This window comes from Mirounga angustirostris, unplaced genomic scaffold (assembly GCF_029215605.1).
Source record: "Mirounga angustirostris isolate CCGP_5_RB_7025 unplaced genomic scaffold, mMirAng1.0.hap1 SCAF_2, whole genome shotgun sequence".
In the NCBI taxonomy this organism is placed as follows: Eukaryota; Metazoa; Chordata; class Mammalia; order Carnivora; family Phocidae; genus Mirounga; species Mirounga angustirostris.
Window position 1 is genome coordinate 144,466,338 of NW_026991710.1, and position 19,231 is coordinate 144,485,568.

Genomic DNA, 19,231 nt, shown 5'->3' on the forward strand with positions numbered 1-19,231 from the left:
TGGATATGCAAGGTATTTGGTTCCAAAGAATTACAGACTATACTCGTAGTAGTTTCTCAAATTTACCTTCCTTCTTTTGTTGGAAAATATAACAGAGAATACGATGGAAGAGGGTGAGGTGAGGTTATTTGTATGGGGAATGCTTAGGGTCAAACTGTCACCTCCTAACCACCCATGACCACTCCTTTTATGGAGGAATTACCTCCAAAGTAGTCAGAACCTGGGTGTAGGAGAAGAAAAGCAGACAAGAACACTAAACTAAGGCAGGCATCCAATGGTACTATAAACAGCTTTCTCCTCATACCTATTAAGAATTACGGTGATAGCTGTATTCTAATTGCTATGGGTCACAAGCAGGTCTTTGGTAGCCAACACACACACACACACACACACACACACACTCACTTCTAAAGATTACAGTATCAGAAGAGCTAAGATACCAACCTCAAAAGTGATGTACATCTGTATCATTTTTTTTTAAAGGCTGATACTAAGACTACAGATTTCCTCTCAGTCTCAGCTTGACCTTTGATTAGTGGAAAATAAAGCTTTCTGCATGTTCTACTATCATTTGCAGCCCTGAAAACTAGGAAGATGGCACAAATGGCACTTTGAGGGTCCTCCCACATCTTCGGGCCCAGGCTCACGAAGAATCTCCATATGGAACCCAGCAGCTGGGATCATCCTGAGAACATTTTCTCTGCTGCACACTGCCATTCACCTCAGTCTACAAATACCTTGTCCTGAGACTCATTCTGGAAGGGTCCTGACTTTGGCTTTAACTTTAGTTAAAGAAACAAAAATAACCCACAATGACTGTTACAGGAAACCATCAGGGCTATCCATGGAGTGGGGATACAGTGCTGTTCTCGTGTATTTAAGATGGTAATTGAGTGGGAATGTCAAACTTATGTGTTGAATTTTCAGTAAGTTGCATCACTTCAGCACAAATAAAAACCTAAAATGTCAGTAGTTGATGCCAAGTCGGTTCTACATGCAATGACTTTGGAGGAAAGAAAGAGCCGGATGTTTAACCATGACTTTCTGAATATATTACCAAAGATGATGTGCAAAATGTCTCTCTAACGCCCTTGCTCGTGGTTCACTTATTCAAGTCCTGCGCCTTGCTCAGATGGTGGCTCCTTCCTTGGAAAGCCCGTCCCCCACCTCCTCTGGTCTGGCTGTGGTCCTGTAAGGGGACCCTCACCTGAAGGCTTCACGCTAAAATACTGCCACACGCAGTAGGAGAAGGGCTGCTGGAGTCTGCTCTGCTGGAGACCAGAGTTTGCCCAGGAATCTGTCACAGTCTCCCCAAGAAACTCCAGGCACAAGAACCACATGTGAAAATCTGCCACGTGCGAACAGAAGTAGTGTGGTGACAATCTCTCCTTTGCAGAGAGAAAAGCTGACAGATGTTATTTCTCAGCTGTACTGCAGTGCGTATATTATGCAGCACACACACACACAAAAGCTGACATTTTTAGAAGGGCAGTGATCTTTTTTTAATCTTGTTCACGCATTTAGTCAACAAATATTATTGAGTAAATTGCGTTTGCACCAGGTTCCACGCTAGACTATGCAAATACAGAGATGAGTAAGACAAGATCCCCGACTGAGAAAACCATCCAGCCCAACGAGGGCGCAGACTACTACAAACAACTGTGGATCACTTGGCAAAGGCGCTGGCCCAGGGCAGTGGGATGGAGCACCACCTTCTTAGTGAGGCATGGGGCACCAGGGCGGGCTGGAGGGTGCAGGCAGGAAGGGGATGCTGGGAGCCTACGAGTAAAAGGGGGAAGCCAGACAGTGCTGCTCCAGCCGACAAACCGACAAACGGTGTCTAACACCAAGAGAAGGGCTAGGGTGGAGACAGGGCTGAGAGGAATGCAGGGTCAGAATGTTAAAGAGCTTCGTATTTATCCTGTGGGAGAACAGGAACCCCTCACCCTGCAGGACTTCCCCCTGACAAGCCAGCCTTATTTCATTTCTTAGAACTGCCACAGGACCTTCCTATATGCTTCCTCTCTGACTGGAAAGCTCTCCTCCCTCCACTCCAAGCCCTTACCTCACACATTCTTAGCCCAGTTTAGATACCACTTCATGTCTCATCGCGCTCCCTGAGAAGGCCTTCTCAGACCCCCAATTAAACCAGTGCAGAAAATCATTAAGTCCAGAAGCAGATGCCAGGAAGCATGGGAATTTAAAAAAAAGGAAGATACTTCAAATCAGAGGGAAAGAATATTGGGATAATTGACAATTCACTTAAAAGAAAATAAAGTTACACCCCTATTTTATGTGATACATAAACATAAATTCCAAGTATTTGGAAGATCTATAAAAGTATAAAATTAATAGAGGATATAAAAACATTTTCACAAACTGGGGATAGGAAGGCCTTTTTAAGCATTTCACGAATCCCAGAAACTGTAAAGGAAAACATTGATGGATCAGATTTCTCTGAAATTAAAGTTGTTACACTACAAAATATATCATACTAAGTAAAATTAAAAGCAAATGACAGAGTGGAAGAAAACTTTGTTTGAATATTTGACAATGCTGAATAAGTATAAAACATAAAGAACTCCTATAAATCAAAACAAATAACCCAAAAGAAAAAAATGGGGAAAAGGTATGAACAGATAGGTCACAGAAAAAAGAAATACAAATAGTGTCTAACTATAAAAATCACTAATGATTACATTACAATGGAATTCAAAGAGATTAAAGTAATTTTTAAAAAGGTAACTTTTTAAACTTTCAGAGTGCCAGGAAAAGCGGGGAGGCACAGATTAGACAGGATGCTGAGAGAATGGGGAAAGGGATGCTCACACACACTGCAGGTGGGAGTTGGGCTGTTAAAACCTTTGGGAGGTTGAAATGGAGACATCTGACAAAAATTCAGAATGAATGTAATCTATGACCCACTTTTAGATTTCTTGAAACTCTTCAAATCAGACAAGCCTAAATTGACTGGAAAAATATTAATGAATGTAAGAAAATCAAGGTAACAACAACAACAAAAATCTCCTTTTCAAGATAGTTTTTCTCCAAGGAACATAGTTCCAGAGCTTTCCTCCCCTGCCAACATTCCCTGGGAGAAGCCGTAACTTCAGTCCCAACCCAGGAAGGTGGCTGACCTGGTACCACTGTGCTCACTGTGGGGCACAAAAACATGCCGGGGGAAGTCGCTCTAGAAAGTACAATGTCGGGGCGCCTGGGTGGCTCAGTTGCTTAAGTGACTGCCTTCGGCTCAGGTCATGATCCTGGAGTCCCGGGATCGAGTCCCGCATTGGGCTCCCTGCTCAGCAGGGAGTCTGCTTCTCCCGCTCCCCCCTCTTGTGCTCTTTCTCTCTCTCACTCCCTCTCTCAAATAAATAAATAAAAATCTTTAAAAAAAGAAAGTACAATGTCATGTCACTACGACAGTGTCGGGTAGACCGTCCGGTAATGAGAGAAGCATATCAATGGCATCATATGGCTACGGTCAAACCTATAGGAGTTACTGTGGCTCAGTGTCTAGCCACTGAATGGCACCAGATCAGAGCTATGGCTCATGCAACTTCTGACCACATTATTGCTGTAGAGAAATAAGCAGCATCCGTATACCTTCTGGAACTAAAGAACCACAAAGAAAGTGAGAGCACAACCTACAAAGATACTGTTTAAATACAGCTTCCTTCAAACACCATGTCCACTACAGTCCTAAATTTCTCCAGTTTTTCCTGAGGATCATGGAGCATTAGACATTAACAATTACGCCCCAATACTAAGCTCTTAGAATTTCCCCCAAATTACTTATTCGACGATAAGGATTTCTTTTTCTTTGGTGGTATCTTTCTGTGAATGTGGAAACAAGCTGATGTACGGTTTGTCTGTCTCCCCAGTCAGTGGTATGAAAAGACTAAAGCTCTCTTCACAATCCCATTTAGATACTGAGGCTCTCGAGCCTTACATGCCCATGCTTTTTAAAGAGGAGGGTTCAACTGGCCAAAATAAGTAGGTTACTTTGAGACCAACTTTAAACATTTTTATGTGGTAAGAGTTCCAAGAAATGTTTATGCGAACATAAATGGAGTACTAGGTTCACTGGAATGAGTAACACATTGAATTGACACTCTTTATAAATAAGACCAAAATGCACGTGTGGGTAGGTGCCTATAACACATGGCACTTCTTGTCCAATATGTGAAATATAGACCGATGAAGAGAAAGGATCCACGCCTTTTTACAAAACATAACTGAAAACAAATTTAGCACTGCATGGCTGCACCTGTTGCAGGGCTTCTGCAGTAGGTGACAGCTCCTTGAAGCTACGGCAAAGGCTGGTTATAAACACCGCAGGCTTCGAGGGCTCTTGTGTGCCCCCCCTTCCTGCCCCAGTCCTTCCAAGAGACCTCTTCAGAGTATACCAGGGCAGTTCGAACAAGCTATTTCCTACATCATGTGGAACAAAGGTGGCCCGGGATAATACAGGCTTAGCTCGGCTCTGAGCGCAGGAAGGTGGGGGTGGAAGGCTATTCTGTTCAGAGCCTGCAGTTACGCTCTGCTTAAAGGTATAAATAATATCTGAAGAGGACCCACTGTCTTTTCATTTCCCGGCAAAGGAAACATCTGACCCTCTAGCTTAATTTGATCTGGTGATCTTCATTTTTTTAAAAAAGTGCCAAGCGTGTAATTCCACGGAGGCTAGCAACAGTCTTTTCTGAGAAGAGCTGCAGGTGGTTTTCCGAGACAAGAGCACCCAACACTGGGCTCATATAAATAACTTCCATTTGGGGAATCTCAGCTGTCATCCTTATCTGAGATGGATCTGGAAGGGTCTTTTCACAGCTAAGACTAGAGCGCTCTGAACTCATCTCCCAAACAAAGCACAGCTATCAATGGTGGTTGTCAGGTTGGCCCTTGATATGGCTCAGTGAACCAAAATAAATTAAACCACTTTTGAGGGAAAATACATAATGGGTTCAAACAACTGACCTGAAGATCTACTTTGGAATGATCCTTCAGTTAGCTGAGGAGTGCGTCTTTGGGTTAGATCAGGGCTTCTCAACTTTGACACCACTGACATTTCGTGCCCAATAATTCTTTGTAGGGGCCTATCCTGTGCATTACAGGACGCTTAGCAGCACTCCTTCCTTCTGCCCACCAGATGCCAGTAGCATCATCTTCCCCTTCCTTTCCCTCCTCCCCCAAGTTATGACAACTGAAAAATATCTCCAGACTTTGCCAAATGGCCTCTGGGTGGAAAACAGGCCCCCGCTGAGAACCACTGGGTTAGGCAAATGTAAAGTTTATCTTGTGCATCATATGCTGAGTAATTTGCACATCTGCTGCCTTCTCAGAGATAGAAGCGTTATTGGCTATCAATGGGCCCATTTGTACCCAAGAGTGATGTTGGGGCAAGGGGAAGCCTCTGATGGAGGAGGAGGGTTCCAAACCTGCTATCATAGCAGTCATGACATTGTTTTGAAATTTCCAATAACTTTTAAGGGACATACAATTTTTTTATATCAAATACGTTTTTAAGGCTGAGAAACTGAGCTAGAGAATAAGAAATCACCCAGAAAATTATTTCCTGTTTTTTCAAAAACACACTGGGTTATGCAACAGAGATGTAAGCACTTGGATTCTATGCCTGTGACAACACAGGGCAGTATTACCAATAACAGTGACAGCAGGTGCCCTTTATGGACAGCTTGATGTGCTCCAGGTAACTATCCAAAACATTTCATACACAATAGTTTGTTCAAGCCTCTCGGCCCCACCTGCTAGTAAAAAAGGATGGTCTCTATTTTACAGATACAAAAAACTGTGGCTCAGGGAAGTTGAGGCACTTGCTCAAAGAAAGCCTCTTTGTGATGCTTCTGAATTTCCCACCATATGTTCGTAATTGCATCAATCTTGTTTTAGGCCTTTGATAAGCTGATTTTTCATCTCAGATATTTAATCTACCAAAAGAAGAATTCAGCAATCACATTTCCAGAAGTTAATGCACTACTTCGTGCCAATCTTAGAGGCAAAGGATAATTTACCTTGAAGGTGGGGATGGATCTCCTTTTATCTACATGTAGTAAGTAGGGAGGTCAGACGCTTTGGTCTGCAAACTGGGCTGGCACAGCGTCTGGTCCCTTGCAGAAGTAGTTAATAAGCATTTCACAGTCTACTCAAAAAATTTGAAAAGTGAAGATAAAAACAATGGAGTGACGTGAAGTAAATGCAAAATTTATAACCATGAATTCCAGTTGTGACAACTGTGAACTCTGTGCAGTTCAGCTCAGTTTACTCTGTGCAGGTTTATTTTCAAAGCTTGTTCTATCGTTCTTAATTATTTTTGGTGAAAGAATGCGGCAAGGGTATGGAGAACAAGCCCACAGGAAAGTCTCAAACCTAACTTGAAGGAAGACTTTCTTTTTTTTTTTTTTTTAAAGATTTTATTTATTTATTTGACAGAGAGAGACATAGCGAGAGCAGAACACAAGCCGGGGGAGTGGGAGAGGGAGAAGCAGGCTTCCCGCAGAGCAGGGAGCCCGATGTGGGGCTCGATCCCAGGACCCTGGGATCATGACCTGAGCCGAAGGCAGACGCTTAACGACTGAGCCACCCAGGCGCTGGAAGGAAGACTTTCAAACATAATTGCTAACAAGCCAGACGTGTTTACTAAGGCCAATGCCAGCTGACTTTCTTGAAATGCTTGTTATTTGTCATCTGATAAAGGTGCTAATAATGTGCATTTCCATGGCTTAAAGTTGGAGCAAGAAGGCACGGCACAAATACACTGGGTAATTCGTACCTGAAATAACTGGGACTTCTTTCATAATACCTGCTGACAACTATCTATTTCTACTCACCTCTAGCAGAAGGAAAATGGAAAACAGTGCAGTGTGTGGCCATTTGTGGTTATGCATGGTACTCGAATTCTGAGTTATTTCTGTAATGTGGTTGGTAGACCACCCCCAACATGTCCTTCGGTGAACTACCAAGAAAAAAAATAAATAAATAAAAGAAAGTCCTCCTCCAGAAATAGATTCCACATTAGCCTCTCCTGATCCTGCGGACTCCAAGTAACAAGCACCAGGGAAGCAAGGCAAAGCAGCTGCCGCTCTGGCCAGTGACAGGAGACAGCCCCATTCTTTCTAGGACTGGCAGCGAGCTCACTTCTTCAGCATAACCAAGAAATGAAACTGTTCCTTTCCACACTAATGGTGGTGTGCTCCTGGATTCTGATGATGTGCGTGTGCGTGCGTGTGAGCGTGCACGCACACACATGCCATGTGCACACTTCCTAACACTGTGACTGTGATATGGGTGATCACCATGCACTTTGTATCCTGGAAGGCTTCTCTCCTTCGCTCCGTCTGGGTTAGATGCTCTTCAGTGGTTTTTGCCTACCAAGGCCTAGAGGGTGAGCAGATGCTGGTCGGGCAGAAAGGGAAAATACACACTTGCTTGGCCACACTCCGGTTGTGCAATATCCTCTCTATTCACCTGGTTCCTCGTCTGTAGGCATCAGGATTAGTAACATCTACCCGTCATGCTTACTGTAAGGATTAGAAATAATATCTGAAACTTGGTACGGGGGGCTTAATCAGTGGTGGGGATTGTTAATGAAAATTGCATTAAATTTGTTAGTTTGGTTTTCACAGTAGTCTATTGTATCTAGGTTATGTTCTGGGATATTAGCATCATTTTTCATACTATATTCAATTACGTTTTTGTTGAGTTATAAATGAAACACTGCTCCATTTAAACTCCTAGACTATCAGCCTGAAAACTGAAATTTTTGTCCATGGTTATAATATGGGCATTTTCCCCATCAGAAAGGAAGAGTTAAAGACTTATGGGTCCTCTAATAGGCCATTTGAGCACTAAAATTCTAGTATTCCATGATGAGGAGTCTCATTTCTGCTATTTCTTACGTCTTGCTTAGTTGTTCGGTGCAGTGTTTTGTGTATTACCCTGTGTTACTTATGTTCGGAGGTTACTATTATTATGCATCATAACACAAAAGCTGAGCTGGAATATCAAGTACTAGTATCGTGAGTTCTTTTTAAAAATCGGCAGTGCATCTTCCTTATGAGGTTTAAAAACAGCTAACTGGCTGATGGAGCACTGGCTTCTGATGGAGCAGGTGTCTGCAGCAAAGGTTTTCAGTGGCTCCCCCTGCTTCCGGGGTCCCGGGACAGGCTGCTACTATAGGGTCACCTGAGCACCGGCAGAACAAAGGGAAATTGAGCCGTGTGGGGCTTTGCTCTAGTCCACCCTCCCAGGACACAGACAGAGAAGGCAAGATGCAGCATATGCTTGCCGGACTGAGTTAGTAGCGATAAGGACCTTTTCAATGGAGGCAACACATGATCTCTCTGAAGGAGAAAGGTACCACCTCAGGAATGCACTCAGAATGTTGTGCCTGAAATTCAGGCCCCAGTACTGTCAGGTTCCCATGGTTTTCTTCCTCTCTAGGACTCAGGGGTTCAGTGCCCCAGCCCCAGCTCCTGGCCACCAGACATAACCTGGGCTTCAGTGTCCACGTGAAAGGTAGATTCAGGTCTGGAGTCCTCGCTCCCCTCACTTCAGTTACCTTGTTATTCCTCGCAGTGGCCCAGCCTGCGGAGAGATCTGATGAGGTACAGGGACTTGAGAATGTATATGTTACTATGGTTACTGCCCCCCTGCACAAGTGTGATATCACTTCCTTTTGCCTGTGAGTCTGGGAGGAAGGAATGGGAGGAATGGAAGCCAGTTGTGGGCTAAGGGGTGGTAGTGTCTCATCTTCTCAGCATCAGTAGTGAAGGTTCTAGTCATAGACACTTAATAACAGTAGGACCTTGGGGAAACATGCGTAAAAGAGGGATTTGGATTACACTGTCTCTAAGTCCCATCCAATTTAAAAATTCTATGGCCTCATAATTTTACTTGGTGGGGAAAGAGTTCCGCTCTCCTAGGTTAAACCGACAGACACACATGTGATACGTAACATACAGTATTTTCATTAAGGGAAGAAGCTTTGTCATACTGTACATCCTTGAATGGCTAACCAAAAGCAGTGTAATGAGAGCACTACAAGGAAACCCCACATCCCAGGGAGCTGGACTGCTAGCGCCTCAACCGTGAGGAACACAGCTGGGAACCGGAAGTATGTAATTGCAAGAAAACTCCATTCACTCAGCTCCTGAGGAGACATAAGGCATTAGCCTCTACTCTTTTTCAGAGTACAGAAGATGAAATGAGGGAAAGAGATTAAAAATGTAGGTTTTCTTGGAGCAGAAACGCTCTGGGGATTACTCATTGGTCAAAGGGCTGTGGGATGGGAAGTACAATATGAATGAAAGGTGATAGAAACTAATAAGCCGCTACTTCAGGAACAATGGTCTTTTTACTCCCCTACTTCACACAGTAAATGCTTCAGAAAGCCCGGTAACTCCTTCAGGTCAATTAGAGCAGGCTTGGGTTTTTAGACAAGTACCTCTCCCATCTAAAACAAGAAATGTACTGATTCCCAATGACCCAACCAATCCTCTCTTTTTGGCTGGAGGCTTTCCTGAAGCAAGCTTGGTGCTTAGGTAGGTGATTCACACTTTTTGGCCAGAAATACACTCATTAAAAACCAAACATTCCCCGATTGCCACATGTTATTTCTTGCTCGTGAATCCTCCCTCCCTCTTGGCCTCAGCTGCAACAGACAATCTAGAAACTTCAGCCAGGTCTTCAGGAGCACAGAGCCATCTCTAGTCGGTGCCTGACAACCTTGCACAGAGACGTCTTTTAAGAAGTGTGGTCCTTAAATCCACAGTCAATGAATTAACCATTTAACCATAAACAACTGCTATATTGTTAACTGGAGCCAGCTCCCCTGAAACAAAATAAAACTTCCTTATAAATGGAATGTATACTAATGGAAAATCCACTTTACATTCGTCCCCGTAACATTTTGTATGCATTATACTACAAAATTCCAAGAGGCCTTTTAAGAGACTTTTATGTTTGCCCTTTGTCTTCTGAGTCGAAGAGTGAAAACTATGAATTAATTACTGCTTCGAATCCTTAAGGATATATATTTCTCTCTCTTGCCTTAGCAAAGAAGACAGAATGAGATCTTTAAATGACTTGAATAAGAGCAACTAACATTCTCAGTGTGGCTTCCAGAGTCTGTGTTTGTATTTTATGACATTTGACACAACTTGAAAGCCTACCTCCTCCTCGCTCCTTCTCCTCGTCTTCTTTCAGCAGCTTGCCAACGGAATTATACCACTTGAATTGTGGATCAGGGATGCCATAAACACTACAATTAATCAAGGCACTGTTCCCTTCCTTGACTATGATATGGTCAGTTCTGGCAATGATTACAGGCACAGAGCCCAAGACCACGTCAGTGCCATTTAAAGTGCTATTAGTCACACTCTTAGCAGTTGCTAGAGTGGATACTAGGATTAAAAAGGGCACAGTAGGTAGAAAGCACACAGGTAGATGGTTCTTTAATCGATCCATCTTCTTTGCTTGCTCTATAAGGCAATAGAGATGGTTTGCCAATGGAATCTTCTATCGGACAACACGCTGTTCAGAGCAGGCCATGGGACAAACCTGTCCTGGATCCATAGAGCTGGTTCTTGATTAAGAACCTGTTAAAAAAAAAATCCACACACACATAAATATTAGCATTCATACTTTAACAATATTATTTATAAAATGTTAGAAACCCAGCTAAAATACACACCTATATAATTTTTAAACACACAAACTAGATGTTCGGAAGGTTAAATTACATTTTTCACAGAAATCGTAACAATACAATTTTGTTATTTTTGCTGTTGAAACATATAGCTTAGTAGGAACAAATATATACTTTGTATGTTAAATTTATATCACATGACTTTAGAGAGTTCCAAAACCAATTCAGGCTTCCTTCATTTAGCATAATAAGGTCTCCTTCTACCCTGTCACCTGTTGCTATTGCAGATGACCTGACTGTTCACCTGGGGTCCCTCTTCATCTCTTCTCTTTCCTTCCAGTTGATTTCAGTGGTCACAGCTTGAGTGCTGCCAGCATTTGGAAGCACTCCACAAGAATCGGTGTGGCATTCTCCTCACTCCCCATTATGGCTTCTAGATATGCCTTCCCCCCACTTCCGGCAACTGCCCATGCTCCTTTGAGCTTCATATCATCTAGCTCTCTCTGCTCCATGTAATTGTTATCTATCAACTAGTGATCACTCACTGAATTCCCTGGTTTCAATCTTCATCTGTCTCCCGGAGGCAGGGGGACATCAGTATGAATGGGGTGACACTGTGGTGGCTGTGCTTATAAAGATCTAACCGTCACCTACATCTCTATCCTCCATTTCATCCATGAACCACATAGCCACACCCTGCACCTTTCATCTCTCCACATTCTCAATTCCGAAGTGCCGAGGAGTTCTGAAGTTCTACCATCTTTAACTGCACCTGACCATTCTTCCAGATCTCTTACTCCCCTCACTGAACTTTCTAGCCCTTCTATTTTCCTCAGTCTCTATCTCTGCCCCCCACCAGACCTGCATGCTCCACTTCTGTCTCAGTCTAGACCCAATGACGTGGACCACAGTCCCTGCTATCCTCACCCCCTGTCCTTCTGCCACAACTACTCTGCCAGTATATAACCGTGATCAAGCTGATCACTTGTCATCCTGGTGCCTGCACCCAGGAGGCTGGAGCACCTACTGGAGAGAATCATACAACCATGTCATTACTGCCAAACTAAAGGAACCATCTCACCCTAGCCAGGCCCTCGGTGACATCTGGTGATCTGTGTATCAGTGCTGAGTTCGTTCAGTAGCCTTTTCCCAAGATGCCTATAGACACCTTAAGGTTTTGAATCAAGCACCTTAGCCCAGTGGTATCCTTACCTTTCTCAAAAGACTGCTTTCTCCTACTAGGTTGTGTAGGCATGAATTCCTACTTTCCCACCTTTTGGAAAGAATCTGCGTCTTATCCTAACTCCCCCCCCCCTCCCCCCCCCCCGCCACTCACTCCTCAAACGACTACATTCTGTATTTGGCCTGCTCTTTACTGAAACAGCTCTTGCTCAAGTCACCAGTCACTCTGAGTTGCCAAGTTTTCAGTCTTTCTCTTGCCAGATTTCCGTGGCAAGTGCCACTATAGTGAGCAAAGTTGCTTCCCCAGCTTCCACACTCTGCTCCTCCTAACTGCTCTCATTATTCTTTACTGGTTCCTCTTCTTCTTTCCAGTCCTTACAAGGCAGTTAACCCCTAGAGTTTCATCACTGGCCCTCTTCTCTTTTCAGCTCTTATCAAAGTTCCATTTCCATGCCTTTATTTAATAACTCTCAAATCCATGTCCTCAGTCCTGACTCCGTCCTGAATTTCTGACTGGTATTACCAACTGTCCAGTAAACAGCTTTAGGAGGATGTCTTGCAGGTAACTCAAAATCAACATCCCAAGCCAAACTCATCTGCTAACTATGCTACATTTCCCTCATCCCCTTCTGTCAGTTCAGTGCACCATCATTAGCTCAGGTATGCATGGATAGAATCCTCGATTCCACTATGACCCTTGGCCCCTCAGAATGTACGTGGCTACAGGTTGCTGATTCCATCTCTTGATAAATATTGCTTGGATTGTTCCACCCCTTGTGTCCTCTGAGTGAGCCTCAGCTTAGCCTCCCTATCTTTTCCTTACCAGAAATGGTGGGCTCGCCTTCTATATCATCTGCCTGCCTTCAGTCTTACCCCAGATCCCAATCCAATCCCTATAACCATTCTGCAACACAAATTCTGTGGTGCCATTTCTTTACTTAGCAACCTTCAGTGTTTCTGCACTATGTTATAGAATCGGAATTCCTTACCCTTTTTATTACTTTATTATATTAATTTTTTAATAATTATTGAACATCAACTATTAGGCAGACATTATTGTAGGTCCTAAAGATAGAACAGTAGACAAGACAGACCTTTCCTGTTATGTGGATATTATATTCTCATGGGGAAAAACAGACAATAAATAAATACCACGTAAATAAGAATTTCAGCTAATGATGCATGCTTTGGAAAACACACCAGGATGTACTCAAATACTGAGTTAGGCAATCAGGGAGAACTTCACTGAGGAGGTGGGAACTTCACCAAGGAGGTGGCCCCTGAGCTGAAGCCTCTTTAGGAATCAGCCACACCTAGATCTGGGAGAAGAGCATTCCAGGAAGAACAACAAAAGCAAACAGAGGAGTGGACAGGTCCAGATCACCTAGGACTTTGTAGGACAGAGCAAAGGAGTTTGGATTTACCTAACGTTCACTGGAAAATTTTAGCAAAGGGGTGACAGGATATGATTTCTTTTTTAAAATCAACTTTACAGGGCACCTGGGTGGCTCAGTCATTAAGCGTCTGCCTTCAGCTCAGGTCATGATGCCAGGGTCCTGGGGTCGAGCCCCGCATTGGGCTCCCTGCTCCACTGGAAGCCTGCTTCTCCCTCTCCCACCCACCCTGCTTGTGTTCCCTCTCTCGCTGTCTCTCTCTGTCAAATAAATAAATAAAATCTTTAAAAAAATAAAATAAAATAAAATAAAATCAACTTTACTGTGGTATAATTTACAAACGATAAAATGTGCCCATTTTAGGTATACATTTTAGTGGGCTTTGACAGATGTATGTAACTACGTAACTACCACAATAAGCAAAATATGGAATGTTTCCATTATCACCAAAAGTTCCCTTGTGCCCCATGTTTTTACTGATCCATTCCAGTATTTGCTGTGTGTATATGTATGGCATGAGGTAAGGGCTGAGGTTCATTTCTCCCCCATATGGATAGCCCGTTGTTTCAGCACCATTTCTAAAAAAAAAGACTATCATTTCTTCCATGGATCGTCTTGCCTTCTTGTCAAAAACAGTGAGTCTACTTCTAAACTGCATTCTGTTCCTCTAATGTGTATGTCTATCCTTGGGCCTGTCCCACACTAACCGTTCTGTCTGCCTCATTCCTCTTGGCATTCTTAGTGTCTGAAGTTGCCCCTGACAGTAAGTTATTGAATAAATGAATCTCTCTCCAAAGGCAGAAATAATTATTCCAGTTCGGTAGACAATGAAACTGAAGAGGTAAATAAATCAGGGGTGGTAAATTAGCTTCAGAGCATACATTTCTTCAGTGGGGAAGACAAAGAGTTTTCTTAGTGCTGTGGACTTCCACACTCCCCCGTGGATGCGAGGGCCTTCCTGCGCCAGGAAGGCCAACACATTTTTCCGCCAGCAGGAATCGTGGTCTATGGGAGATAGCACAGGCTGCAACCACATGACACATACCCTGTTGTGAGTTTGTAAATGTTTCCTTGGCTAACTTGTGGTTTCCTTTGAACAGGGAAGTTGTAAAGCTGACCTATTCAGTCCAGAATGGCTGTTCAGAGCACGGCCTCAGGTTGCAGGTAGACTGGGCCAGGACCCGGGATCTAACCACCCTCATTGGCTGTGTGTTTCTGGCCAAGAACTCACCAAGTACAGGACAATTACAAGGACTCATGATCAAATGCACATAACGTACTTACTAAACACTCAGCTTGAGAAACAAGAACTGCCAGCCTAACGTATAAAGTAGCCTTTGCTGAAATTACGCTTCTCGAGTTGATTTTTATTATAGCATTTAAAAGACCTACCTTGTTTTTGGTCTTGTCTAAGACATTATTGACTGCCCTCCCACCAGCACCGGAAGTAATTACAAAGGATTTTCAGCGCTGGCTCCTTTTGCAGGGACTCGAGTCTGAAAATACACGAGCTGCCCCTCTGGGCAGACCCTGAACTGAGCCCCCTGAGGACAGCATCTGGGGTCACTCCTCTCTGACGCCCTGACGCCCACACCAGAGCCAATGCCTGACTAAATAGCTTGGGGGAGAATGACAGACAAGACAACGTACGAGGTAGGTTCTAATCAGTGTGTGTAGTAAGTATTCTGTAACATTTCTTTTTTTCACGACTAGGGAGAATGCAACAAATGGAAGATCAAACTGGGTTTTAAAATGCAGAACTCTAAAACTGTTTTCAAACAAAGGCTGGCCACTTTGGTTTTCTACTTTCAAACACCTTGTGCTAGCAAGAATAAAGAGAATGGGACACTGCTATTCTATTTTAATAATGTCAGTAGGTACTTTGGGCTAGAAACACAGCAACTGTTCCAAAACTGTAATGAGTTCCCTCAGAGTCCTTCACAGGAACAGAGGCAGAGATTTTAGTGCAGGGTTTTCAGGTAGCAAACTCATCCCTCCCTCCCCCATCTCATTCCCATTTTGAAAAGTTACCAAAGTACAGAAATCATCATGTGTAATTTGTAGGTTGTTTGTGCCAATGCATTTTTACTCAAAAACTCTCTGGGAACATTTATTTTAAAAAATAAAGCATTTAACTGATCAACATTAATGAATTAAAAGTTTTTAGTAGGAATTCACCAGATCGCATACCATGCCCTTTTAGTTCTTTTTTTTTTTTTTAAGTATGGCTTCTGTGTTGGCCACACTGCTAGGGGTCTGGGGCAAGCGGTGGGGTGTGGGAGTGCTACAAAGCTCAATAAGCCATAGGCTAGTCCACTTACAATCTACTAGGGAGAGAGATATAGCTAATTCCAGTATGTTCTCCAGGTGCAATGAGCTTAGTGGTGGGTATGTAGAAGGAGCACTGGCTGGTCCGGGTGACGCTTGGAGGAGCTGTTTGTTGACTGCCTACCCAGCACCCAATCCCAGTTCCACTTTCCCCTTACCACAGCCCCATAGCTCACAGCCATCCCGGTCCTTCTAATTTTCCCGTGAGCCTGCAGCTTGTACCGAACCTGTGACACTCCTTCCTGGTGTATGATCTTGCATTTTTCTTAGCTTTGTGCTGAGGAAATGTCTTTTCACAATTACAAGCAGAGCTCCTTGATGGTAGAAACTCTGGCAAATAGCTCTGTAGAGTTTTCTTAGTACTGGGCACCCGAAGTAATGCTTACATACTTGCTGTATGAAGCCACAATTACGTGAGATCCAATGGCAACCGGAGTAAATTCACAATGTGTTGCCAGAAAAACATAGAGACATCATGTCACTTTGGGCACCGGGGAAATACTCTACAAATGTACTTCGTGCAGCTTGTCAGATGTTACAGACAGCATCGTGAAAAGTTCAGTTAATAACACTATAACATTGTGAAAGACATTTTAGATACCAAAGACTAAACCAAAAGCACTATAATCCAGCAGTTTAAAATGCAGTCCTTCAACATACAAGAACAAAGGCCACAGATTCCAAAACCAGGGTTTAACAAAAGCTACAATGGACAAATTGTTAAGCTTCATGTGTTTACTCATGGCCTTTGGGAAAACTGTCATAGAATATTTTCTATAAATAAAACAAAAGAGAAAATATTTAGCAAACATCAAATGTCCTTTCTTTACTCAGCCTCTTCCCTATTTCCCAATGATTGTACTTTATCTTAAAAGCATGTAATAAAATGCTTTTTTGGATCTTATTTTTGTTCCCTCACCTATAATAAAACATGACTATTGACCATGTATTTCTGGAGTTGGGAGGAAAGGGCCCCTTGTTTAAGGGTGTTTTGGACTAAATGAATATACATTGTTGTTTGTTCTTGGCACAGTTCACGCTGACATTTCCCCATCAACTATGATGAGTAATTTCATAGTTACATAACTAGATTTTGTCACAACATCTACTGAGAGTCACCACTATTTTCATTTGTGTGTAAATGATGCCATTGACACAAAGGCTGCCTTTTAGTTTAGAACACATTTTTTTTTTTTTTAAGATTTTATTTATTTATTTGAGAGAGAGAGTGAGAGAGAGAAAGAGCACAAGAGGGGGGAGCGGGAGAGGGAGAAGCAGACTCCCTGCTGAGCAGGGAGCCCGATGCGGGACTCGATCCCGGGACTCCAGGATCATGACCTGAGCCGAAGGCAGTCGCTTAACCAACTGAGCCACCCAGGAGCCCAGAACACATTCTTGATAGGTTTCTCCTCTTGCAGCAAGGAGAAGAAATCCCAACTTCATGGGACGTGAACAGAGACACTGAAATACTCATTACGTCATAAACACTAACTTTTTAAAAACTGGTAGGCAACTGGGGCCGTTTTGGTTATGGCCCCAATTTGGACTCCCCTAACTTCTTTTAAGATCAACATATACCGAGTTTTTAGGTAGCTAAGGTGGTGTCTGAATATGGACTATGAGGATCCAAAGTCAAAGTCCAAAAAACTTGTAGAACAACAATATTCCTGTAGCAATTATGACAGTCCAGAATCAAGTCATTTAAGTGATAAGTCTAATAAGTTTTATCTCAATGTCCAGCTATATTGCAGAAAGATTCACACTGTCTTTGTTTCTTTCCTTTGGATGTTCTGGAATCTATATGTGTAGACATTCTTAATGCTGCTAATAACACAAAGGTAATTGCTCACTCAGATGGCAAATGGGATCATTACATGAAAGAATGGAAGAACACTGTTGTTAGGTTACTTTTAGAGGCACCCAGATAGGTCAGTTCAATCCAAATCAACACACATTAACAGAGAAATTTTTCTGTGCCAGGCATACTGCCAGGGATTAGGAGTATAAAGGTAAGACACAGTCCTTACCCCCTGTCATCTGCAAATCTAGTAGGGGGAGAGAGAAAAGTAAGGCAACAATTAAAGGCAGTATGAAAACTGACCCATCAGAAAGAGGTCAAAGATCCTCTGGGGGTACAGGAGAGGAGACCCAAGTGGTCTGGAAGGGCCAGGAAGAACATTCTATAAGAAGTGGCCCTTTAGTGCAATTATAAAGGAGTTCACCAAAATGACTGGTGGGAACCTGGTACATTTAGGGAGCTGCACGGAATTAGGCACCACTTCGTGATATGTAGAAGAAAGGAGGGGGAAGAAGGCTGGAAAGGTAGGCTGGTCCAAATAATGAAGGGAATGGTGTATAATACCAAGGATGGGGCACACTCACAGGTTCTGGAAGGGGGGAGTGACATGGCCAGTTTCGTGTTTAGAAAGATCACTCGGCTCAGAGTGTGGTGATGCAGAGGTGGCTAGAGGCTTACTACAATATGCCGGAAGGAAAGAAGGAACAGAAGGGTGTGAACTAAGAGCAGTGGGGCAGCCAAGATGTGGGCAGATCCAAAAAAGGTGCAGGAATTAGAACGTACAGGATTTAATGAGTGCCTGACAATACAGCGGGTGAAAGGAACTCCAGACTTCTGGAGCAGCCGTGCCTCGGGTCACACCAACGGCTCTCGGAAGAACCAGCGCCTGGCACTGTGTGTGGGCTATGCACGAACGCAGGAGTTAGGGATTGCAGCCAACACCTCCCTGGGGCTGCGCTGCTCAGGTGCGGCTACACGTGGATGAGGGCCTGTCTGCTGGCCGCATGGCTGAGCACAGCCCGTGGTGGCTCCTGCCTGTTCCACGACCCTCTCCTCCTGGCTTCACGCCTTCCTTGCTCTGCAAGTCCCCGCTGATGGAAGGTTTGGGAGGAGGACAAGCAGCCGCCGCGACACTGACATTTACCAACTGTCACAAACTGGGAGCTATATGGCAGCATATCATGGGAGAAGTAGGACTGTCTTAGGGAAGTAGTCAGCCCCTAGAAGGAAAAAGACACTAAGAGGCCTCATGGCATTCTTGGCACCCCCTTTGTCTATTAACTGCCTGGTAATGGGATAATTTATAGCTACTTAATGGGCAGAACAAAATGTATACCCTGACTTGCTGGACTGCTGTGAATGGCCACCAGATGAGCTCTTTTAAGCTCACCCAACAATTTAGAAGGAGCTAGAACAAAAGGTCTCAATCCTACTTTATCAACTGCGCTAATGTTCAGGCGTCTACAGAATTCTATGCTTTGTTATTTTTTCGATACATAAAAGGCACATACTTTTCAAAAACGGATCTGTTTTATTTTATTTATTATTATTATTTTTAAAGATTTTATTTATTTATTTGAGACAGAGAGAATGAGATACAGAGAGCATGAGAGGGAGGAGGGTCAGAGGGAGAAGCAGACTCCCTACTGAGCAGGACTCAATCCCGGGACTCCAGGACCATGACCTGAGCCGAAGGCAGTCGCTTAGCCAACTGAGCCACCCAGGCGCCCGACGGACCTGTTTTAAATCGCTGTTTTTCAAACCTGAAAAGGAACTCTAGGCCCAGAGATGCCATCTTTGTAATACTTTATTTTTGGTGGTGCATAATATTAAGAAACCATTCTTGGATCTTCATCACAATTT

The 19,231-nt window shown here is 43.5% G+C and overlaps 1 protein-coding gene and 1 long non-coding RNA gene across 5 annotated transcripts in view; one reads left to right on the plus strand and one right to left on the minus strand.

Annotated features, from left to right (window-relative positions):
- Positions 1-1,712, plus strand: part of LOC135363672 (uncharacterized) — a 206,467-nt gene extending 204,755 nt beyond the window's left edge. The window contains exon 4 of the long non-coding RNA XR_010409632.1: positions 578-1,712. This is a non-coding gene — a long non-coding RNA (uncharacterized LOC135363672). The remainder of the gene's footprint in view (positions 1-577) is intronic.
- MFAP3L (microfibril associated protein 3 like) overlaps positions 1-19,231 on the minus strand; it is a 39,174-nt gene that overhangs the window by 7,739 nt on the left and 12,204 nt on the right. Inside the window, exons 1-2 of one of the 4 annotated variants that reach the window (XM_064585292.1) lie at positions 10,191-10,331; positions 6,849-6,973 (exon numbers count right to left, since the gene is read on the minus strand). In XM_064585292.1, coding sequence (XP_064441362.1) covers positions 6,849-6,891 — 43 coding nt within the window. In that variant the 5' untranslated portion in view covers positions 6,892-6,973; positions 10,191-10,331. Of the gene's footprint in view, positions 1-6,848; positions 6,974-8,510; positions 8,529-8,578; positions 8,594-10,190; positions 10,617-19,231 lie in introns of those variants that run through there. The other 3 variants (XM_064585294.1, XM_064585293.1, XM_045870262.3) reach the window with 3 other exon arrangements.